Source organism: Sorghum bicolor, chromosome 2, assembly GCF_000003195.3.
Source record: "Sorghum bicolor cultivar BTx623 chromosome 2, Sorghum_bicolor_NCBIv3, whole genome shotgun sequence".
In the NCBI taxonomy this organism is placed as follows: Eukaryota; Viridiplantae; Streptophyta; class Magnoliopsida; order Poales; family Poaceae; genus Sorghum; species Sorghum bicolor.
This window is the reverse complement of record NC_012871.2, coordinates 64879326-64899054: the sequence shown is the minus strand read 5'-3', so window position 1 is coordinate 64899054 and position 19729 is coordinate 64879326. Positions and strand designations below refer to the sequence as shown.

Here is a 19729-nt window from a genome sequence, read left to right as displayed (position 1 = left end):
GAAAATCTGTTTGTGCTATCACGTGCTGTTCTGTGTAGTCATTAGTCAAATGTCAACCACTTGCACGGAACATGCTTTTAATAAAACTTAGGACAAGAAATATTCAACGAGAACAGTCCCATCACAGAAATTATAGTTGGTTTTTATAATTATGGAATATATAGTAGCTACATTTCTAATAGACAGTTTTTTTAGAAATAGATTTCTGTCTAATTACATATTTCTCTCTTCATCATCTATGACGTCTTTCTATATTTTAGTTTTTATGTAGACATGGTTTATTATCTCATAGAGTTACATGGCATTGTTTTTAAAAAACACAATGTAATGAAACATGGATGGAACAATCACTCTCGATGTATAGTTTCGTTATTTCATAGACATTTAAATTTATAACTCATCTATAGTTGAAAACTAAGCTAAGAGGGTTCCATCCCCCATCGAACTCACTTCTTTCTTTTCTTAAAAACATTCTCATATCATGAAAATGCTTACATAACAATCTATTGAATGCAGCTAAAACTCCCACCGCAATCGGTCTCAAAAAACCATTGCTCTTCTTTAATTCCAATGCCACATCATCATTTTGCTTCGTTACCATCTAATTAATGGACATAGAAAACATCTACTTTTGTTCTTGATTCGACACTGGTTTTCGTATTGTTTGAAATTCATTCTAGTTTAATATTTTTATTCTTTACAAGTGATATAAGCGGCGTATCTTGACGGGGTGTTAGGGTGAGACCGTGAGAGAGCTATTTCTTTTAGGAACAAGCGCCAACAGATTTGTGTGCGCGGGATGAGGTTGAAATCCAAGAGAATCGTCACAAATTCGTGTGAAAAAAAATGCTGGGTTTGGTTGCAACTTGCAAGCGCCAGGCGGCGTTAAAAAGCGTTTGTACGCGCCGGGCCGGCCGTGCACCACTTTGACAAATGGGAACACGCGGCTCCGCCCACTGGGAACGATCACGAGCGCATGACGTCGGTCCCCCCGCCACGCACCAAGCTTCGCGGCAATCTGCGCCGTCGATCGCCCGACGGACGGCTCGCGATCTGGGAGGACCGGAGGAGACACCCTCGGGGGCCCCGTGTGTCCGTGTGGGTCCGGCACGGGCGAGCCAGCGCCATCAACAGCCGCCCAACCTCTTCTGCCTTCCTTCCTTTCCCACTACTCTCCTCTACTCGCCGTGCCGTCCCCTCCCCCCTCTTCTCTCTCCTCGCTCCCCACGCCACGCCACGCAGCGCATCGTCTCGTCTCGTCTCCTCTGAAGGCGGCAGCGCTCGCTGCGAGCAACGAAGGGAGGGAGCGGGGATGAGGATGCTGTCGAAGGCGTGCTCGATCGTGGCCTCCTCCCTCCCGCGCTGCTCCTCCTCCGCCGCCCCCACGGTCGCCCCTCTCTCTCTGTCTCTCCCCCTTCCACATCGACTCGTCCCCTTTTCGCGGTGGTTCTCGGCGGAGGGGTTTGGATCTGGGGTTGGGGATTTCCGTCGCGGCGCATCGCCGGTGGCCTGCAAGTCTGCAACTGCCTCGGTTCCAACGGAACGGGTCGTTTCGCACGACAGCCCCTGGCTTCCCGCGCTATTGCGGAGATGCCCACCTGTCTATCGGTTCTGTAGTTGTTCCCTTCACTCGAGCTAGTTAGTTTTTCTGTTGATTTGCGCGGTATGGAGACGGGTTTGGTGGGGTTAGTGCACCGTTGCGTGAGTAGTTCTCTGTGAATTCTTGGTTGTGACAAAATTATTTTGGTCTGCTTCTGTTATTTTGCAGATGAGGGGGCAGCCGTCCTTGCTGCCAAGCGTGCGGAAGCAATGGCCCGGGAAGCCACTGCTGTATGGAATCGGCACCCTCTTGGTCATGCCACTGAGGACACTGTATGGAGTGGGTCGTGTTTTTGGCGCAGGGCGGTTCCTCTGCAACATGACCAGCGTCTCTTCGTCGCTGCAAATTGAGCTTGTAAGTGGTCTGAAATACCTGCATGACTTCTATCTAGCTATTGGGTGCTTAAGACTCGATGCTTATTGATATTTGTTTAATGCTTATCGATGTAAGCACCCTGTTTCTGTATCGACATGGTGGTGCTCTTTAGGAGAGAAGCCAGCAGTGAAGACAGTTAGTTCTGCAGATTTTATTTTATTTCAATCAGTTGTGATGAGTTCCTTACAATTGGATGTCAATGCTTTGTAGAAAGAAAATACAAGGTCATAACTCATAAGACCATTTTTAGTTGGAAAGAGCTGGTGTCCATGAAAAGAAGTCTCATTCTTGATCCACTCTCACTGCTTTACTCATGCTTGGCATTATGTTGTTTCCTCTGTTCTATACCTAACTATGATTTTGTGGACCAGACCCCTTAGACTCTAAGATTGACACTGTCAAGCTCAAGCATACATTGGCGGCCCACATAATTTGGACATTAATTTTTCACAGTTGCCTCCACACAATTGACTAAACTTCTTTTGATGGAACAGCTTGGCTCCTGTCCTAGATCATCATAGTGGATATCATAAAGAAAAAGCAGACATTGTTATGAATAGCCAAAACAATAAATATGACATTTTTTGAATGACTTCTTATAATCAGTTGTTACCACAAACTTGTTGCTCTTTACATAACTATCCTCCTATCTGTAGATATTTCTTATCATTCAATCACATTACTGACTACTGAGTGTCCTTAATATTCATCAGCAACTGTCCTGGTCAAATATGCAGGTACCATGCCTTCGAGACAACTATGCATATATCCTGCATGATGTTGATACTGGAACAGTTGGAGTTGTGGATCCTTCTGAGGCTATGCCTATTATCAATGCATTGGAAAAGAGGAACCAGAACTTGACTTATATACTGAACACCCATCATCACTATGATCATACTGGTGGAAACTTGGAATTGAAGGCAAAATATGGTGCAAAGGTATAGCTTTGGGCCCTTTTCTTTGTTCTTTCTTTTCCTGTATCGTTCAGTGACTCTGATACAGTATGTGACAGTGACACAATCAAAATGTGTATTGTTATGGGCTAAAGTGAAACCAATAGGGCTATACGCAAGGATGGACTTATTATGAGTGTTTTTATAGCATATATTATTCTTATCAATAAAGTATCTGTTAAATTCAACAATATTTTTAGTTTTTGAGATTGAATTATATAACTGATGAAGTTCAAAACAGAGCATATACTAATGGCTATGACTCAAGTTTGGGCATGATTTCTGCCTAGTGCCTACAGTATCAAATCTAAGTTTTGATGTTTTTCAGGTGTTTTGAAGGAACTGTTTGATGCAAGTCTTTCCTTTAGTTTTCATTGTTTATATACTGGATTGCTTCTGCCACCTGAAACACATAATGTTAATTGTATATAGATGAAGATTGGTGTGTCTGATTTATTCTGAATTCTGATGATCATATACATTTTAGGTAATTGGTTCTGAGAAAGATAAGGACAGAATACCTGGTATTGACATCACCCTTAAGGAGGGTGACACATGGATGTTTGCTGGCCATCAAGTTCTTGTACTGGAAACTCCTGGGCATACATCAGGTGTTTGATTGAAACTTTCTTATGACTCATCTTATATTCATTCTTGCATTCAAAGTTGAATGATTAACTCCTTGAGTGCACACAAAGGCTTTTCGTTGACTTTCCATGTATTTCTATCAGGTCATGTGTGCTATTATTTCGCTGGTTCTGGAGCTATATTTACAGGTGACACCTTGTTCAATCTATCATGCGGAAAGCTTTTCGAAGGGACTCCACAGCAGGTTTTTTTTACTTGCTTGCAAATATGTTCATATACATGTATGTTGTGTGAAGACTGGACTTCCGTGACAAGTCACTCCTTTGTAGTGCTTTTATTTCACCAAAGAAGTCTCTTAATTTTGAACAACAAACATTTTTGTTGGAGCTTCAGAATTTTTTAATCAAACTTAAATTATTTCTCCACTGCAACTATTAGAACGTCTAAGCATGAGTAAGCAAGATAGGTATATAAAAGTTTAAAAATGGTCTATGAACTTGAATGACTGAGTTTGTTCTACATTATGTCAGTATTTGTATTTTCATTTGTTTGAACATGGGGATAATTGTAATTAAATCTAATAATTATTCATATGATGGACTTTAATCATTTAATAGAAATCTAGAAGGTTGTGAACTCTTAGTAGTTCTATTTATCATCTATGGCTTAGTGACTTCTCCTTATCTTTGAGATTACATGACCATTTCAGCCTGCCTCATTGCAGATGTATTCCTCACTCCAGAAAATTACAGCTCTACCTGATGATACAAAAGTATACTGTGGGCATGAATATACCTTGGTGAGTAATTTTTCATTTCATTTCCAGTTTCCTGCATCGGATCTGTTATTTAATGCCTGATGTTCCTCTGTGCAGAGTAATTCAAAGTTTGCCTTGAGTGTAGAACCAGGAAATAAAGCATTGCAGGAATATGCTGCAAATGCAGCTGAGTTGCGTAATAAGAATATACCCACGGTAATATTATCTCAGTCTTTCTGACAAGCTAATGCTTCTTAAGCATGAAATTATGCATTTCTAGCTTTGTTTACTTTAAAAGTCCTTGATTCCATTCTTTCTTGTGAACATTTCACACTCTGCAATACTTAACTTGAGAATGTTTCCACATTTTACTCTGACCTTAAATCCTTAATCCAAATTTCATGTTTGCAGGTGCCAACAACAATTGGAAGGGAGAAGGAATGCAATCCTTTCTTGCGGACCTCCAATCCAGAAATTAAGAGCACACTGTCCATTCCAGATCATTTCGATGAAGATCGGGTGCTTGAAGTTGTCCGTCGAGCAAAAGATAACTTCTGACTAACAAAAGGAAATTCTCGTGACATATGACCTATATCTTGTTAAAGTTCAGACAGAGAACCTCTAAGTCACAAGAAACATAGGAGGAAAGGAAGGTATATATTGTTTGAGCTAGATTTTGAAATGCTTCGGCAAAATTATGTCGAGTGTATGTAGCTTGGGCAGTGCTTGTCTATAGCAATCAGTGATTCTTTTTACTACTACAAATAAGCGTGTTCTGCTACCATCTACTCTCTGTAAAAAACACCACTTAGCTGTTTCATAGTCAATCTTCAGTTCTTATTCAATACTTTAACTTGGATACATTGCCTTTCAATTTGCATGTATCCATGTTTGTTAGCCGCATGAATATGGTATCAACAGTGCAATGCTTCGAAATGTACTTGTAGGGTACTGGTATGAAAGGTGCTTATTGGGGTCCTTTGCTTGATGGCATGAATGCCAGGCTTGGAATTTACGTCACATTTTGGAAGATTGCCGCTCAATCATCAATCATGGTCGATGTGATGCGTCACCGACCCGAAAGAGTAAGCATTAGCATGATGTGCCATGATTCTTCCGAAGCTTCTCTGGTAATCTGAACGCCCTGGATGATCCTGTCACGCTGAACTTTGAGCTCGTGGTACTATGGAAGTTTACTGCTAACCAAATTGTCCAATTGACGTGCTGATTGTGATCCCCAGAACAGGCCGAAAGTTAAATCAGCGAGCTATTGACATGTCGAATTGTTGATACCCCGAACAGGTGGAAAGTTTAATCAGCGAGCTATTCTTTTCGCTAATAACATGCCGTCAGGCCAGCTGTTCTTTGGTTTGTCAAAACGAAAGCTTGGGATTCCATGAGCTGTTCGAGTTCGACTCGATTAAGCTCGAATTCATGTAGAAATTTCATAGCATTTTATTCTAGTCAAGTAATTTAAATGATGTATACATAAGAAATCATTTCAAAGCTCATTGAATAGAGATTCGATCCTAAACTTGTGAAAATTCATATTATCATCATTATCGTCAAGCTTTAATCTCTTGCCAAAGGTCGAAACTATTTACTCGCAAAAGTAAGATCGAACTACACAGAAATGTCGACAGGAAGCTCTCAGTGTTCCAGCATGCAGTGCTTACTTATTTTTAGGGCCTGTTTAGATTGAAGATGAAAATTTTTTTGGTGTCACATCGGATATGTCGGAAGGATGTCGGGAGGGGTTTTTAGAAACTAATAAAAAAAAATTACATAACTCGTCAGGAAACTGCAAGTAAGTATAATTAATCTGTCATTAGCACATGTGGGTTACTGTAGCACTTAAGGCTAATCATGGACTAACTAGGCTTAAAAGATTCGTCTCGCGATTTTCAACCAAACTGTGTAATTAGTTTATTTTTTTATCTACATTTAATGTTTCATGCATGTGTCCAAAGATTCGATGGGATGGATGAAAATTTTTTGGGTGGGGAACTAAACAGGCCTTATTTTTTTTGAAAAAAAAGGTAAAACAAAAGCAGCCAAGATTGTGAAACGAAAACCCCTCGTGCTCTCCCCCATTTCTTCTTGTCCCCCACCCCACCTCCGCCCCACTCCCACCCCACCACCGATGGCGACCGCCGAGCCCGGCCCGCCCCCGCCGAAGCCCGCCTGCGCCGTCACGTTCGGTCGCTGCACCCTCCTCGGCCGCTACCTGGCCGCGGCGCTCGCTGCCTCCGGCCGCTGGTCAGCCGTCGCCATCCTCGACCCCTCCTCCCCCACCTCGCCGTCCCCGGCGCCCGGCCCGTCTGCCTCCCACCTCGTCTACCACCACGACGTCGACCTCTCGGACCACGAGCGCCTCGTCTCCGCGCTCGCCGGCGCCGCGGCTGTCTTCCATGTGGACGCCACCACCGCGGCCGCCTCCGGGAGCGACGGGTCCTTCCTCTCCCTGCACCGCTTCGCCGTCGAGGGCACGAGGCGGCTCCTCGCGGCCTGCCGCTCCGCCGGCGTGGAGAGGTTGGTGTACACCGGCTCGGCCGACGTGGTCGCTTCTGTTGCCCGCGATGTGATCAACGCCGACGAGGACTCCGCGCCCTACCCTGACAAGGTTTGGTTACTCGCGGCATTGTGTTTCCCATCGTGATCCGCTTGGATTTGGGATCCTTGGGTTTGGAGCTGCCATTGGTCTGACGGGCCGCTTGGGTTTTGGCTATGGGCGCAGTTTGGAAATGCGGTGAGCGAGCTGAGGGCGCAGGTAGAGATGATGGTGCTCGGTGCGGACGGGGTGGACGGGATGAGGACATGCGTGCTGCGACCGAGCAATCTCTTCGGTCCGGGCGATTCCAGCTTGGTGAGGTTTGTTGCTGGATATGCAAGGTCTCCCTTGGGCAAGGTAGTATAAACCATCTGGAAGTTGCTATTATAAAACATGACCTGGAAATTTTCCCCATGCTTCTTCAAACTATGAAATACTAGTTTTCTTATGTAGTTCTTTTCAGTTTGTAATAGGCAGTGGCAGTAACATGTCTGATTTTACCTATGTGGAAAATGTGGCCCATGCCAATATTTGTGCTGAGCAAGCCTTGTCTTCGAATGCAGCTTCCGTAGCTGGCAAGGTACATTTTTAGAGGTAAAAGGGCTATGTTCAGCAATATTACTTTTATGGTTAATTCTGCACTGAACTTTTACAGCCATTTTTTGTTACGAATGATGAACCTATGGAAACATGGGAGTTTATGAATTGCATTATGGAAGCCATGGGTTGTCAGAGGTATTTCTCCCTCCCTCTTTGCTCCTCTCTACTCTTTGAAGGCAACTCGTGAAGTTAACATGTGCTGTGGTTTCTCATCCATTTAGGCCCAGGATTAATCTTCCTGCCAAGATGTTAACGTCTGCAGCCTTGGTTTCCAAAATGATTCATCACAGGCTTGGTTTTCAAATGCTTTCCACCCCTCTTCTCCATTCAGATACAATATACTTCTTGTCATGCACTAGAACCTTTAACACTTCAAGAGCCAGAAGATTACTTGGATACCACCCGATTGTAACATTGGAGGTGAGCTTGTTTTGTTACCTTGCTATATTGCAATCACATATGTTCCCATCATTTGTTTGGTAATGCCCATGTTTTGATATGTTCCGTGTAAAGGCACATGCATAGGCCCCTTCAAGGGCTTTCTTTTTCTTGCAATGCAGATGTTGATAATTAATAAATTTTAATGTTTAACGTGTATCAGGATGGAATTATGAGAACTGTTGGGTCATTTACAGAACTATCAGATAATTTGGGGTTGTCAAGAAAACAAGGCTCCTGCGGATCATCGAAGGTAGATAAGCTGCTAGGAAGTGGAACAGGTGATATAATCCTTTTTTTTATAAGAAAATGTCTCTCTTGTGTTTTCTGCTTTCCACCAAATTGAATGAACAAGAGCCTTGGACACCAAACTTTTCTGATATAGTTGTGTAGAACACTTTTCATTGTTGTTTACTTACTATCACTCGGTTATGATAAATATTTGTTTTGCACTGTTGACATCTTCCATTTCCACTGCAGCTGCTGATATTCTTCTTTGGAGGGATGAAAAGAGAACCTTTTCATTTGTCACAGTATTGTTTCTGGTTTTCTACTGGTTCCTGCTTTCAGACAGAACTTTTGTTTCATCGGCTGCCAAATTTCTTCTAGTGCTCTCCCTTGGTCTCTTTATCCATGGTTTGCTGCCTTCAGAAGTGTACGTGTTTTGGTTGTTCAGCTATCTTTTGAGTACAATAATCTGAAATTAATATTCCCCAGTTCTTGCAAAATGATTTTGTATTGTGCTATGTTTGAATACTGAAGTTGAACCCCTATTGCAGGTTTGGTTTTACAGTTGAGAAGGTTACACCTGAGCATTTTGAAGTATCACACTTAGCATTGAGGAATTCACTTATGTCTCTGGCTTCTGCATGGAATGGGAGCATTCATAAACTAAGGGTTCTAGCAGAAGGTGAAAACTGGAGCTTACTTTTGAAGGTTGGTGTTCAGCTTTGTGTCTCCTGGGGCTGGGGGCTTTGTTCATTAAAAATACCCAATATGAGGTTGTTTTCCATTAGGTGCTGCCTACTAAATTTGGCTCCTTGAGCCCACATATGCCGTTTGGATTTAATCTACTTCAGTGATTGGTCTATCTCTAGCATATTCATGAACCATTTCCCCCCCTGATGTTATAGTATTAGATATAGTTGTTTTCATAAAATTTAATGTGCACACACTATTACTATTGATGAAAATGTTTCTACACTCATGTTAGGTGATTGAAGTCTTTGGTTAGCTTGGTATACTTTTGGGCCTTTTGGCTTTAGTTGATCATGAACTAGAAATAATTTATATGAGGTTACTGTCTTTCTGTATCTTAAATACATCAATTTTTTATGTCATGTTGCGTTGATGTGTGTAGGTTACTCTCAGTTTAGTGATTGTAATAAGGGATCAATCATTCCATCTCAGTCGGTGAATAACTTACCATGTTAAGAAAATACTGCTCGATTCACAGTGTTTAAAATGATGCAAAAATGACTAAAGTTTTCCTCAACTAAAAGATAAGGCTTTAAGTTGAAATTCACTGCAAATCAATAATAAATCCTGACATGACAGGGAAAATGTAGCTAAAATGAAGTCATGACCATATAAGAATCAAGTTACAAATGATTGATCCATAGTTTCTTCACTATTTTACAGGTATTTGCATTTCTGTACAGCATCAAACTAATGCTGAGCTTTCAGTTCAGAATTCTGATGGGTCTTGGTAAGGGACTTTCTTTTGCCACTTAAACATTATGATCAACTGATCATTTAGTGTTGTAAAATAAATTGATCATCTGCTTCTCCTCTCCTGTATGCAGTATTGGCATCCATGTTCATTGTCTTCATTGTCTATGAACAATGCGAGGAAGAAATTGACAGTTTGGTGGCAATTGCTTCAGTCAAAATCAACTGGCTAATAGATAGAGTAGTTGGAAATTTGCCAGCCTCTTTGAAGGCGTATATAGCCTAGAGGAGACATCTGAAGGATGTGTCGCCAACTAGCAATGGTGCTCCTATCTGTAAAAATCTTAGCTCGTTTAAGCTAACATGTCCTGTGTGATTTACCCAAATGTTTGACTGACACTTTCATATTTTTGTTCAAGTTTCACTTTATGTGGGGATCCTTTCTTGCCGCCTTTTACAATTCGTGAGTTGGCATAGCATGTGTTTTATGTTCATGCGTGGGTACCAAACTACTAAGTCAGTTTTCTTTAGTTTTAACCAAATTTATAGAAAAATACATAAATCTCTATAACACGAAGCAAGATTTATTAGATTTACTATGGAATATATTTTTACAGTGTATGTATTTAATCCTGTACTCGGCTTGAGTCTTTTAGGGACAAAGGGAGTAGGTGTCAATATATTTTCTATAAACTTGGTCTAAGGTGGGAAGAGGAATTATTACTCTGTATTAAACATTTGTGGTTCCGTGCTGAAGTTTGGGCTCTTATGGTGAGCCACCTCGTTACGGACAATCTTTTGTTGGTCGATACCAAATCATCAAACATATTCTTTTACTAGAAAATATGCAACAGAATATACAACTTGTGTGGTTACATAGACAATTTATGGTTTGGAAATTTTTTGATGTTATCATGTGTTTCATTTCGTCTTGGAATCAAACTTTCGTATAGGTAGGAGAGGTTTATAGAGTTATCCAATGATACATTGTGCTTTCTAATTTGGACATATTGCGTATAATCCGAGGAGCATGCTGCAATGTAGGAAAATATGTCGGGTATTGTAACAAAAAAATAATCCTTGTGAACGTAAACACAATAACTAACACTCTGAATGAAATTTCATAGCTGCCCACATGGGTCTTGAGAAAAAGATCAAAATTAGCCAATAAACATGCGACGCAATGCTTGCGGTTGAGCATATAACCGCTTTATAAACCTACCCTCACCATTATATTTTTTTTTCGAGACCACAACATCAGAATACTCTAGTGAGCATGGTACCTGTCCTAAACTCGACCAAAATAATCACAAATTCACAATAGACAATATCGTCTTCTAGAGATCAATGGGCATCAATATCACGGATGTAATTAGATTAGATAGGAAATTAACACAGCTAGTGAGCGGTGGGGCCAATTGCAAGTTCAAATTGTGTTCAGCTGCACGGGAGCAAACAATTCTTTCATCCTTGAAAACCATAAGTAAAATAGTAAAGCTCTGGAAGCAAAGCATTTGTATATATGCTAACTTTTGATAGCCATCATTGTAATATCTTTGTACTAATCCATTATCCATGTGTCGATACAATATTGCACTGTCTAAACAAAAGCTTCTCGGTGATGGTCTGATAGAAACCGACGTGACGAGCCATCAATGAACAAGGAATAGAGGGACCCAGAGTATGCATCCCTATGTGGCAGCAAGATTGTGACAGAGGGGGCAACAACACGCAGATGTGTTAGATCACCGATGTATGGCCATCGTTTGGGTCGATAGCAATGATGTAAAAGGAGACCACGGGGCGAGAATGAGTGTGTACGATGCCAACTAGGGTCGATCTGTGATGACGAGAATGTGTTGCTGCAATTCAGACGCAAAAGAGAAAAACGATTTAGAGAGGAGATCAAAGGGGTATGTAAATAAGAGTACCTCTAAGAATCTTTTTAAATCTCACTCTCTAAATCATCATTTGAAAATCTATTTATATGAAAGTCGCTTTCTATATCTTTTCACTGTCCAATAATTTTTCTGTATCTTTTGCATACTCTAGAGAATTATTCTCGTCTTCTATTTTTAGCTAGCGAAAAATCTGGAGTAGAAGATAACTATATTTGGATAACCATTTAGAGAAGTTATTGAAGGATAATTTTTCACTAGAAATATCTATCCCTAGCATTAATGAAGGATATAGAGAGTCTCTTGGAGATAGTCTAAGGCCCCGTTTGGAAGGACTTCTCCAGCGGCTTCAAGAGCCATTTGGAGCCGTTTTATCCTAAACGGGTAAAATGAAATGTCTTCACTGATGAAGACCCTAAAAACGTGTTCTCATAGAGCTTTGAGTGTGAAGGAGCTAAAAATAGTGGCTTCTCTCGGCTTCACCTCATCTTATATGGTGTTTTTGTGAGAGCATATTTTAAGAAAAGAGTTATTTTGCCAAACGATTTACCAAAACAACTCTAGCTTCACCGATAAAATTGTTCATAGAGCTAAAGCCCCAAAACAGCTTCATTAATGAAGTGAAGCAGAGCCTAAGTAGGATATGCAACACATCGGATTGATATAGACAAAGGGTGAAAAAAAGCTAAACGTTGAGCCTACTAATTAATAGCAAATAAAGATTCATGCGTGGCTAGTGTACGCCTGGATCAGATACAGATTATGAGATAGATTTATGCACAGGTAATGGATGATGAGAGACGTAGGTCACATACAAACTTATGCACTTTAGTGGAAAAGAGGTGTTGAGAGTACTTGTGATCGAGCCGGCTCAAAATCAAGTGCTTACATTACATTGGAGCCGACCTTATGGGATGTAAGCCACGCTGGATAACGAGTCAACTCGACTCGGCTCGTTTTGACTCGTTAGGATAACGAGCTAGCTCGGTTCGACTCGTTAAAAGCTTGAGCTAGCTCGTTAAACTCACGTGCTAGATATAAAAAATATAATATTTATATTTATCTAAAGCTTAAAAATAATAATAATACAATAGTAATATATCCAATTGTCTTAAGTCTAACAAAATATTCGTATGAGTTAACATATCAATCATTTATAAAATGTAAGATATGAAGTAATACAAAATTAGTATAAGTTATGATAATTTTTTCTATAATATTGTAGCTCATCTGGCTCGCGAGCTGACTCGAGTTGGATCGTTATAGCTAACGAACTACAATCTTAGTTCGGCTCGGCTCGTTATCCTAACGAGCCGAGCCGAGCTGAGCCGAGCCAGCTACAAACGGAACGAGCTAACAAGCTTCGAGTTTTTTGTCCAAGTAAGCTTGATATAGAAAGAAGAACTGGTGATTTTTTTACAAACCTAGATATATTAATTAACAACAAGAAGCTGTTAGAACCATTATAGAGTTAATGGTTACATTTTAGAGTGACACAAGCAATAGGCACTCATGATCATAAGCCTCATAGGCACAAATACTTGGAAAAGCTTATCTTGCAAATTTTGATCTCTTTTAATCCTCCGAATTTATGTTATAGTACCAATCACTTTAGAGGAGGAGTATCATTTAATTAATCTTTAGATCAACAGATATATAAAGATACATCTGACTAAAATTTTCACAATTATATTAGGAAAAAATTAACCGTATAGTGAATTAGTGATGACTGGAAAGAGGACGTTTTTTTTTTCTCATAAAGTTAGATTTCCCGTCGGGTTGGTACGATCAAAATACACGATGGCACCCGGTTCGGCTCGAACACATTTGTGCTCTGAATAAGTACCGAATCACCCAAATCCACCGTACAGAGCCCAGACTCGAGAGCCCTCGTGGTCGCTTGCAAATCCAACCCAGGTTCCCCGTCCGCTAGGGTTCCCGCGACCCCCCTCCGCCGCTCCGGTGATGTCGTCGGAGTCTCCGCCCACGGAGTCACCTGACGCGCCCGCCTCCGGCTCCAGATCCGGATCCGGCTCCCCTTCGAAGGACGCCGTGGGCACTGAGGGCGGCGCCGCTGCGGGGGGCCCGGAGACGAACACGCTCTGGGTGGGCAACCTGCCCTTGCACGTGACCGAGGGCGATTTGTTGGCGCTGTTCGGGCCGCACGGCGCGCTCGATTGCGCCCTCGCACGAGCCGGATCTCGCAGCTACGCGTTCCTCCTCTTCCGTTCCCCAGCCGAGGCTCGCGCTGCCGTCGAGGCCACCCGGGGTGAAAAGGTCAAGGGGGCCGCCATGCGCACCGAGTTCGCGCGGCCGGTAATTTAGTTCCTTCTGCCCCCAAGCTGGGATCTGCTCCCTCCCGCGCTAGATTTTTCTTTGATTGAATGAAAATAAAAAAACTACCGCCCTAGATTTATCCCGTTGCTTATTGCGATTTGTGTCCGCGATGCCATGTGATTTTTTCCCGCTAACTAGGGTTTAGGTGCGCCTATTTATTGTGGTGGTAGATATCGATCTGGATTTTGTAGCTGCTGATGAAAATGCTACACCGACAGTTTTGGTCCAGGATACTGGTCGATTACCATGTTTATCTATTTGCAATCTTGCTGATTAGGTCCTTATTATATATTATATTAGAAGATGCTCCTTGCAAATTTCTTACACAGTAGTGCTCGGCTCGATGATTCATGCAAAAAATGCAGGATGGTGCAGTTTTATGCTACTCAGGATCACGTGTTTTGAAGATGCAGTGTGCAATGTGTTTGTTATGGCTGTGTTTCCATGTTTTTGTTGGAACTGGCGACTGAGTACCATGTGGCCATGCCTTTATTTATAGGATTTTGTTTGTTGTTTTGGTTTTTATTACAGGCTAAAGCTGTTAGGAATCTGTGGGTTGGTAGCATTAGCCCATCGGTTTCAAAGGAGGAGCTTGAGGAGGAGTTTCAAAAGTTTGGAAAAGTTGAAGGTGTTGCATTCTCCCAAGATCAGACTTCGGCGTACATTGATTTTGAGAAGCTTGAAGATGCAATTTCTGCTCACAGATCCTTGAATGGAAAAACTTTAGGTGGCAAGGAATTGTGTGTTGATTTCCAGAGGTCCAAGGGAAGAGCGGTGTGTATCCATAGTGTTGGCTGGATTTGTATTTCTTCTGTTAAAATTTTATAGTGGATTTTCTTGTTACAACTTGTTTGTACTGATTTTTGCAGGAATGGTCAGACGCTAGCAGCTTCAATGGTAGAGTATCAGGGCCAGTGGGTGATAAGAGGGGCAGTGGCCCTCCAAAGGTGCACTGTTTAGATATATAGTTCTCATCTGTTGTGTCAGTTTGTGATTCTCTTTTATCTGCTGATGTTGCCTACTATCATGTTCTGTTTACCTGGCAGGGTTCTGCTGGAATACGGATGCGAGAAGCACAGCCTACCAATGTTCTCTGGGTTGGTTTTCCAGGTTCTTATAAAGCCATTAGTGAGGATACACTTAAGCAAGCCATGTCAGCATTTGGTGTCGTTACGAACATAAAAATTTTCCAGACAAGGCAGTATGCTTTTGTTGAGTTTGCAAATGTTGCGGAAGCTTATAATGCTAAGATGAATCTAGATGGTCATCTTTTCAATGATCCCAGGATTCAGATTCTTTTCTCAAACAGTGAGCTCGCACCAAACAAATTGGATAACCCAACATCAGTTGCTGGATTTCCTAGATCAGAAATGTATTCCAGTGATAGCCGTCAAGGCCCTGGTGTTGGCAGTGGAACTTTGCAAGGGTATGATCCACCAAGAGGAGGAAGATCAAGATATTACGATTATGGGGGTGTGCCTACTCCAGGTGGCATCCTTTCTCAACCTGAACCATTTGATCCAAGAGAAGCAAAAAGAGTGAGGCTCGATGCTGGTGCTGACCCTTACGATGTAAGGGCAGGCAGTGCAGGTCTTTATTCTGCTGGGTACCGTCAGCAGGGCAGTTCTGTGCATGCTGAGGGAAGCTCAACTCCTGTTATTCGAGTCCGTGGCACAGTGCATCGAACATCATACATTGATCACTGTTGGCGTGGCAGTATTGCCAAAGGTGGATCCCCTGTTTGTCGTGCTCGTTGTTTGCCTATAACAAAGGGCAGTGACATACCTCTGTAAGTCCAAACATCGTTGCACAAATATTTGTTCTGTATAAAGTTGAATTGTGTATGTTAAGGATCTTACTCTGCCATTTAAACTTTGCAGACCGGACGTTATGAATTGCTCAGCTCGGACTGGATTGGATATGCTGGCGAAGCACTATGCGGATGCCACTGGATTTGACATTGTCTTTTTCTTACCAGATAGTGAAGATGACTTTGTTTCTTATACTGAGTTCTTGCGCTACCTGGGCTCAAAAAGCCGGGCAGGGGTTGTAAAAGTTGATGCAGCTACTACTTTATTTTTGGTGCCACCATCAGATTTCTTAACAAATGTGTTACAAGTTGATGGTCCAGAGCGCCTTTATGGTGTGGTATTGCACATTCCACAAATCTCTGCTGCTGCTGCTGCACTGAGGCCACAGTTAACTGGGACAGAACAGCAACCTTACTATGATGAAAGGGAAACTCTGCCTACACAAAGAAAGTATAGTATCATTTCTCCTAATGGCAGTGGCCACCTTGATGCTGATTATCGGGCATCTTTGCATGAGGATTCAATGCAACGTTTGGGGCATATTCCTGGAAGGCCTCGGGTGGATGAAGGCCAAGCAGTCCAGCCAGCTCTTGCAGGTTTTCCTGCTAACCAAGCAACTGGGCTGCAAGTGCAATCTTCACTCAAGCCTGACATTATGGCTACTTTAGCAAAACTTCTGCCTAGTGTGCAATCATCACAACTGGTTAGTGGTCAGATGAATGCCATAGAAAGACCATCACAGATGCAGGATCCATCTATGCTTTCAAAAGTATGGACTCCTGAAAACCAGGTTACTGCTTCAAATTCATCCTTTGGGCAAATTGCTAATGTTCAGCATCCAGGACAGCAGTTTAGCAAGCAAGCTTCAGCTGCTCATTTGACAAACTATGGGAACATGGTGAGTGCTCAAGAGCGCTCAATACAGCATACTGCTTACAACCCTGAAGTTGCTTTGAACTTACCACCACCACCTCCACTTCCGACAGAACCACACCGTTCTGCTACATTACCATCTCAAGGTGGACACAGTTTGCCCACACAGATAAATCACCAACTTTATCAGCCAGAGCATTATTATGTGCCTCAAAGCAACTATGGTCCATTAGCTCCAGCTAGCCATTCTAACCTTCAAATCAGCAACACTAACAACCCCACCCCTGCCATTCCACAAGTGAACCCTGGACCTCCAACGAATCAGATTGGGAATTTGGCCCAGCTCCAGCATTCTATGCCACTGCATGTTGATAGAGCAAGTCAGGATTTCTCTTCTCAGTTGCAACAGCAAAATCTTGGTCCTGGTGCTGCACAAGCCCCTGAGGAGGATAAAAGCAAGAAGTACCAGGCGACACTCCAGTTAGCTCAAAACCTACTGCTTCAGATACAGCAGCGCGGATCTGGAAATCAATCCTGAGACTAATTATTTCTTCAGGTAAGAGCACCTCTTCCTTTAATATTTTCTGTTGTTTGCTATATCTTTTCTGGTTCATCTAATCATTGTTAACCTAATCCTAACAGTAGCTTGCATTTGGTAACTTCAAAATGTAATTCAATGAAATGAGTTTGTTTTAAACAAAATGACTATTGTTTGCCATTTCAAGATTGTGTTAGGTTGGTTTAGATTTAGAATTTAGACAACACACAATTTAACACTGAAACATTAGAACATTCTTATCCTAGCCAAGTAAGGCCATTATGTGCACTTGATTTTAATTTTATTTGCTTGCATAACACATCTGTTGCCAGTTTGCTTGCATGATATGTTGACATCTGTGTATTCTTTCTTGACTGCCTTGCTATATCTGATCTGCACAGTTCCTTGGTAGTCTAGTGAGAGTTTCAGCATTACAGTAAAACAGTAGATAAAGTAGTCATCACTGTTAAAACACCACGTTGCTTACATGAAGCAATATTAGATCTCTAATTGATTAATGTATGGACATCTTTAATGTAATGGTATTATGATATCTATACTTGAGAAGCAGTGAGGATTCCTTGAAACAAAATGAAACAAAAAGCTTTCTTCACCAGCTTTAACGCAGTTTTTGGTTCTCGTGGTAAAGTGGGAGTACCATTTCTCACAATACGATGAGAAACCATGCTACAGTATGGTGATTCGTCTACTGCGAACCCTGCTGTCTTCTGCAGACTCAGTTTAGACCCTCTGCTGCTTTCTTCTATGTAGCATCGGACATCTTTCGTAAATAATAAAGCACTCAACAACGCCTTACAGTGATGCTCTTGTTATCCAAGTAACCATGGCCCGGTAGTATTCATCCTTGTCATGCCACAAGCCTCGTTTCAGCCGAACCAAAAAAACTGTCATTCACAGACCAAACGACAATGAAATGGTGAACATCGTGGTTAAACATCGACTGAAATTGCCTGGCTGCTAGCGATTTCTTTGTTGACCCAGTGAGCTGCGTTGGATTTCTCCAATTCCCCTTTGACATACCTTCTGCTTGTGATTACATGCAAATTGGCATGTGGCATTTGATAGCAGCCCGCAGCGCCAGCTGCAATCACTTGCCTGCTTGTGTTTTCATGTACGTAGCTAGTTTATTTGAGCATCGATGGGCTCGTAGGATAACTGCATTAAACGGAGTATAATGAAGCATCGATCGCACAGGCGATTGTCCATAATGAGCTTGTCAATACAAACGTATTAATCGTTGGGTCTAAATCGTATGGATTTCAGTGCCTCACTCATCGATGCCGAGTACGCCCTAGGAAATGAAGCAAAACTATGGTTATAGCGTTTGACACTTATGTCTCGACGCCACCGCGAATGCTTTAAATATTAGCTCGTGCCATGGGTCCCAATTCCCTAAAGCGCGCTGGCCTTAACGAACAGGGTGAGCTATAAAATCTTCGAATCTGTCGCGCGGGTTCGTTCGCTCCAGGCCTGCAGTGCGTATAAACAATGCAGTGCGCAGTGCGTGCAGCGTAGGGTGATTCGATTGTCCCCGGCTACCAAACAGAATTCAACGATGTTTATATTTTAAGTCACGTAAGGATGAAATACTTGGTCCGGCTTCTCTCGCTGAACACATTCTTACACGTTCTGCAAGCGGGCTATCACTGATACGCTTCGCTTCCGCTACTCGTTCGTGCGAACATCTACGTTCTACCTATGCTGACACGTACACGTTTGCTGTTTGATCGATGGCCAATGAACCATGGCACGTCGTTTTATTCGACTCTCGGGGTCGATATACACGCTTGGTCGGCGTCTGGGTGGACGATGACGACGCGACGAGTTGATACGTTGTCGATTGTTGACTCATTTTCTTTTATTACTTGTTCTGTTTGTTTTCTTTTACTTGCGTGTCTGGTAGATTCAGCGGTAAAGCTCAAACGAACAGGGTAAAATGATAGACTCGTTCTCTATTAATAACTGGGTACAAGGAGTAGAGGAGATGGAATAGAGTTAAGATAACAGCCTCTCTAGAAATCGCTTTCGTTCTCTCTTATCGCTGAAAGTTTTATTCTCTCCGATGTGCTAGTGGTCCTCGGCGGTCCAAACTCCAAAGTCAAGCTGGGCTGGTCGCTCGACCCATACGGTTAGGATTTTGTTCCGATTTCCAACATTTTCTGTTAGGCAAACACAAACTGCTTCAATTTCTCATTCGACGGTTACCCTCGAAATAGCGCCTGAACCTGTGAATTAAAAAATGACTGAGAGGCCTCAGTCTGGCAGTAGTGGAACTTCTATGATGCGATTCCAGCACTAGACTCGATTAGATAATATGCAAACTCCTATACGCGTTGAATACTCCTTTCGTCATTTATTATCCACCTGCAAATCAGATTCTTCAGCGTCATATTCCTGACAAAAACGTTTGTGTAGGTACCGTCAATTCTCATGTCAGCCGCCGGTTTCAGACAAGGATGCAGCGCACAAACGAAGCGGCCCATGGTGTCAGTCCGTTAGCCTACACCGACGTACCCCTGTCCTGCCTTTTTTTTTATTTAAAGACAGACATTACCAGAAAACAATTTCTTTTCTCCTTGTTTTTTTTTGCCATGTATTTGAAGAATAACCCGGCCTGGATTTTGTACTCGTATGTTGGCATGGCCTCGTGTTATATTATTATTTACTCCTTTGAAACCATATGCTATTGCCATATGCTGTTGTGTACTGTGCTGT

At 42.2% G+C, this 19729-nt stretch overlaps 3 protein-coding genes across 5 annotated transcripts; all 3 read left to right on the top strand.

Moving 5' to 3' along the window:
• LOC8063890 (probable hydroxyacylglutathione hydrolase 2, chloroplastic) lies at nt 1168-5212 on the top strand. Its single transcript, XM_002462620.2, has 8 exons — nt 1168-1387; nt 1769-1954; nt 2713-2916; nt 3419-3542; nt 3663-3763; nt 4244-4318; nt 4394-4492; nt 4688-5212. The coding sequence occupies exons 1-8, from the start codon at nt 1313-1315 to the stop codon at nt 4832-4834; spliced, it is 1011 nt and encodes a 336-aa protein (XP_002462665.1). The 5' UTR covers nt 1168-1312; the 3' UTR covers nt 4835-5212.
• LOC8063889 (3beta-hydroxysteroid-dehydrogenase/decarboxylase) lies at nt 6357-9991 on the top strand. Of its 2 annotated transcripts, none has more exons than XM_021452207.1 (10): nt 6357-6899; nt 7014-7184; nt 7291-7407; nt 7483-7562; nt 7649-7847; nt 8029-8146; nt 8346-8520; nt 8645-8775; nt 9507-9573; nt 9671-9991. In XM_021452207.1, the coding sequence occupies exons 1-10, from the start codon at nt 6420-6422 to the stop codon at nt 9705-9707; spliced, it is 1575 nt and encodes a 524-aa protein (XP_021307882.1). In that variant the 5' UTR covers nt 6357-6419; the 3' UTR covers nt 9708-9991. The 2 variants fall into 2 exon arrangements, with proteins under 2 accessions (XP_021307882.1, XP_002462664.1); XM_002462619.2 differs by having other exon boundaries at nt 8645-8801.
• On the top strand, nt 13287-19714 carry LOC8063888 (flowering time control protein FPA). 2 transcript variants are annotated; one of them, XM_002462618.2, is made up of 6 exons: nt 13287-13750; nt 14303-14545; nt 14641-14718; nt 14818-15560; nt 15652-17011; nt 19430-19714. In XM_002462618.2, the coding sequence occupies exons 1-5, from the start codon at nt 13400-13402 to the stop codon at nt 16991-16993; spliced, it is 2757 nt and encodes a 918-aa protein (XP_002462663.1). In that variant the 5' UTR covers nt 13287-13399; the 3' UTR covers nt 16994-17011; nt 19430-19714. The 2 variants fall into 2 exon arrangements, with proteins under 2 accessions (XP_002462663.1, XP_021308883.1); XM_021453208.1 differs by lacking the exon at nt 19430-19714 and adding an exon at nt 17643-17835.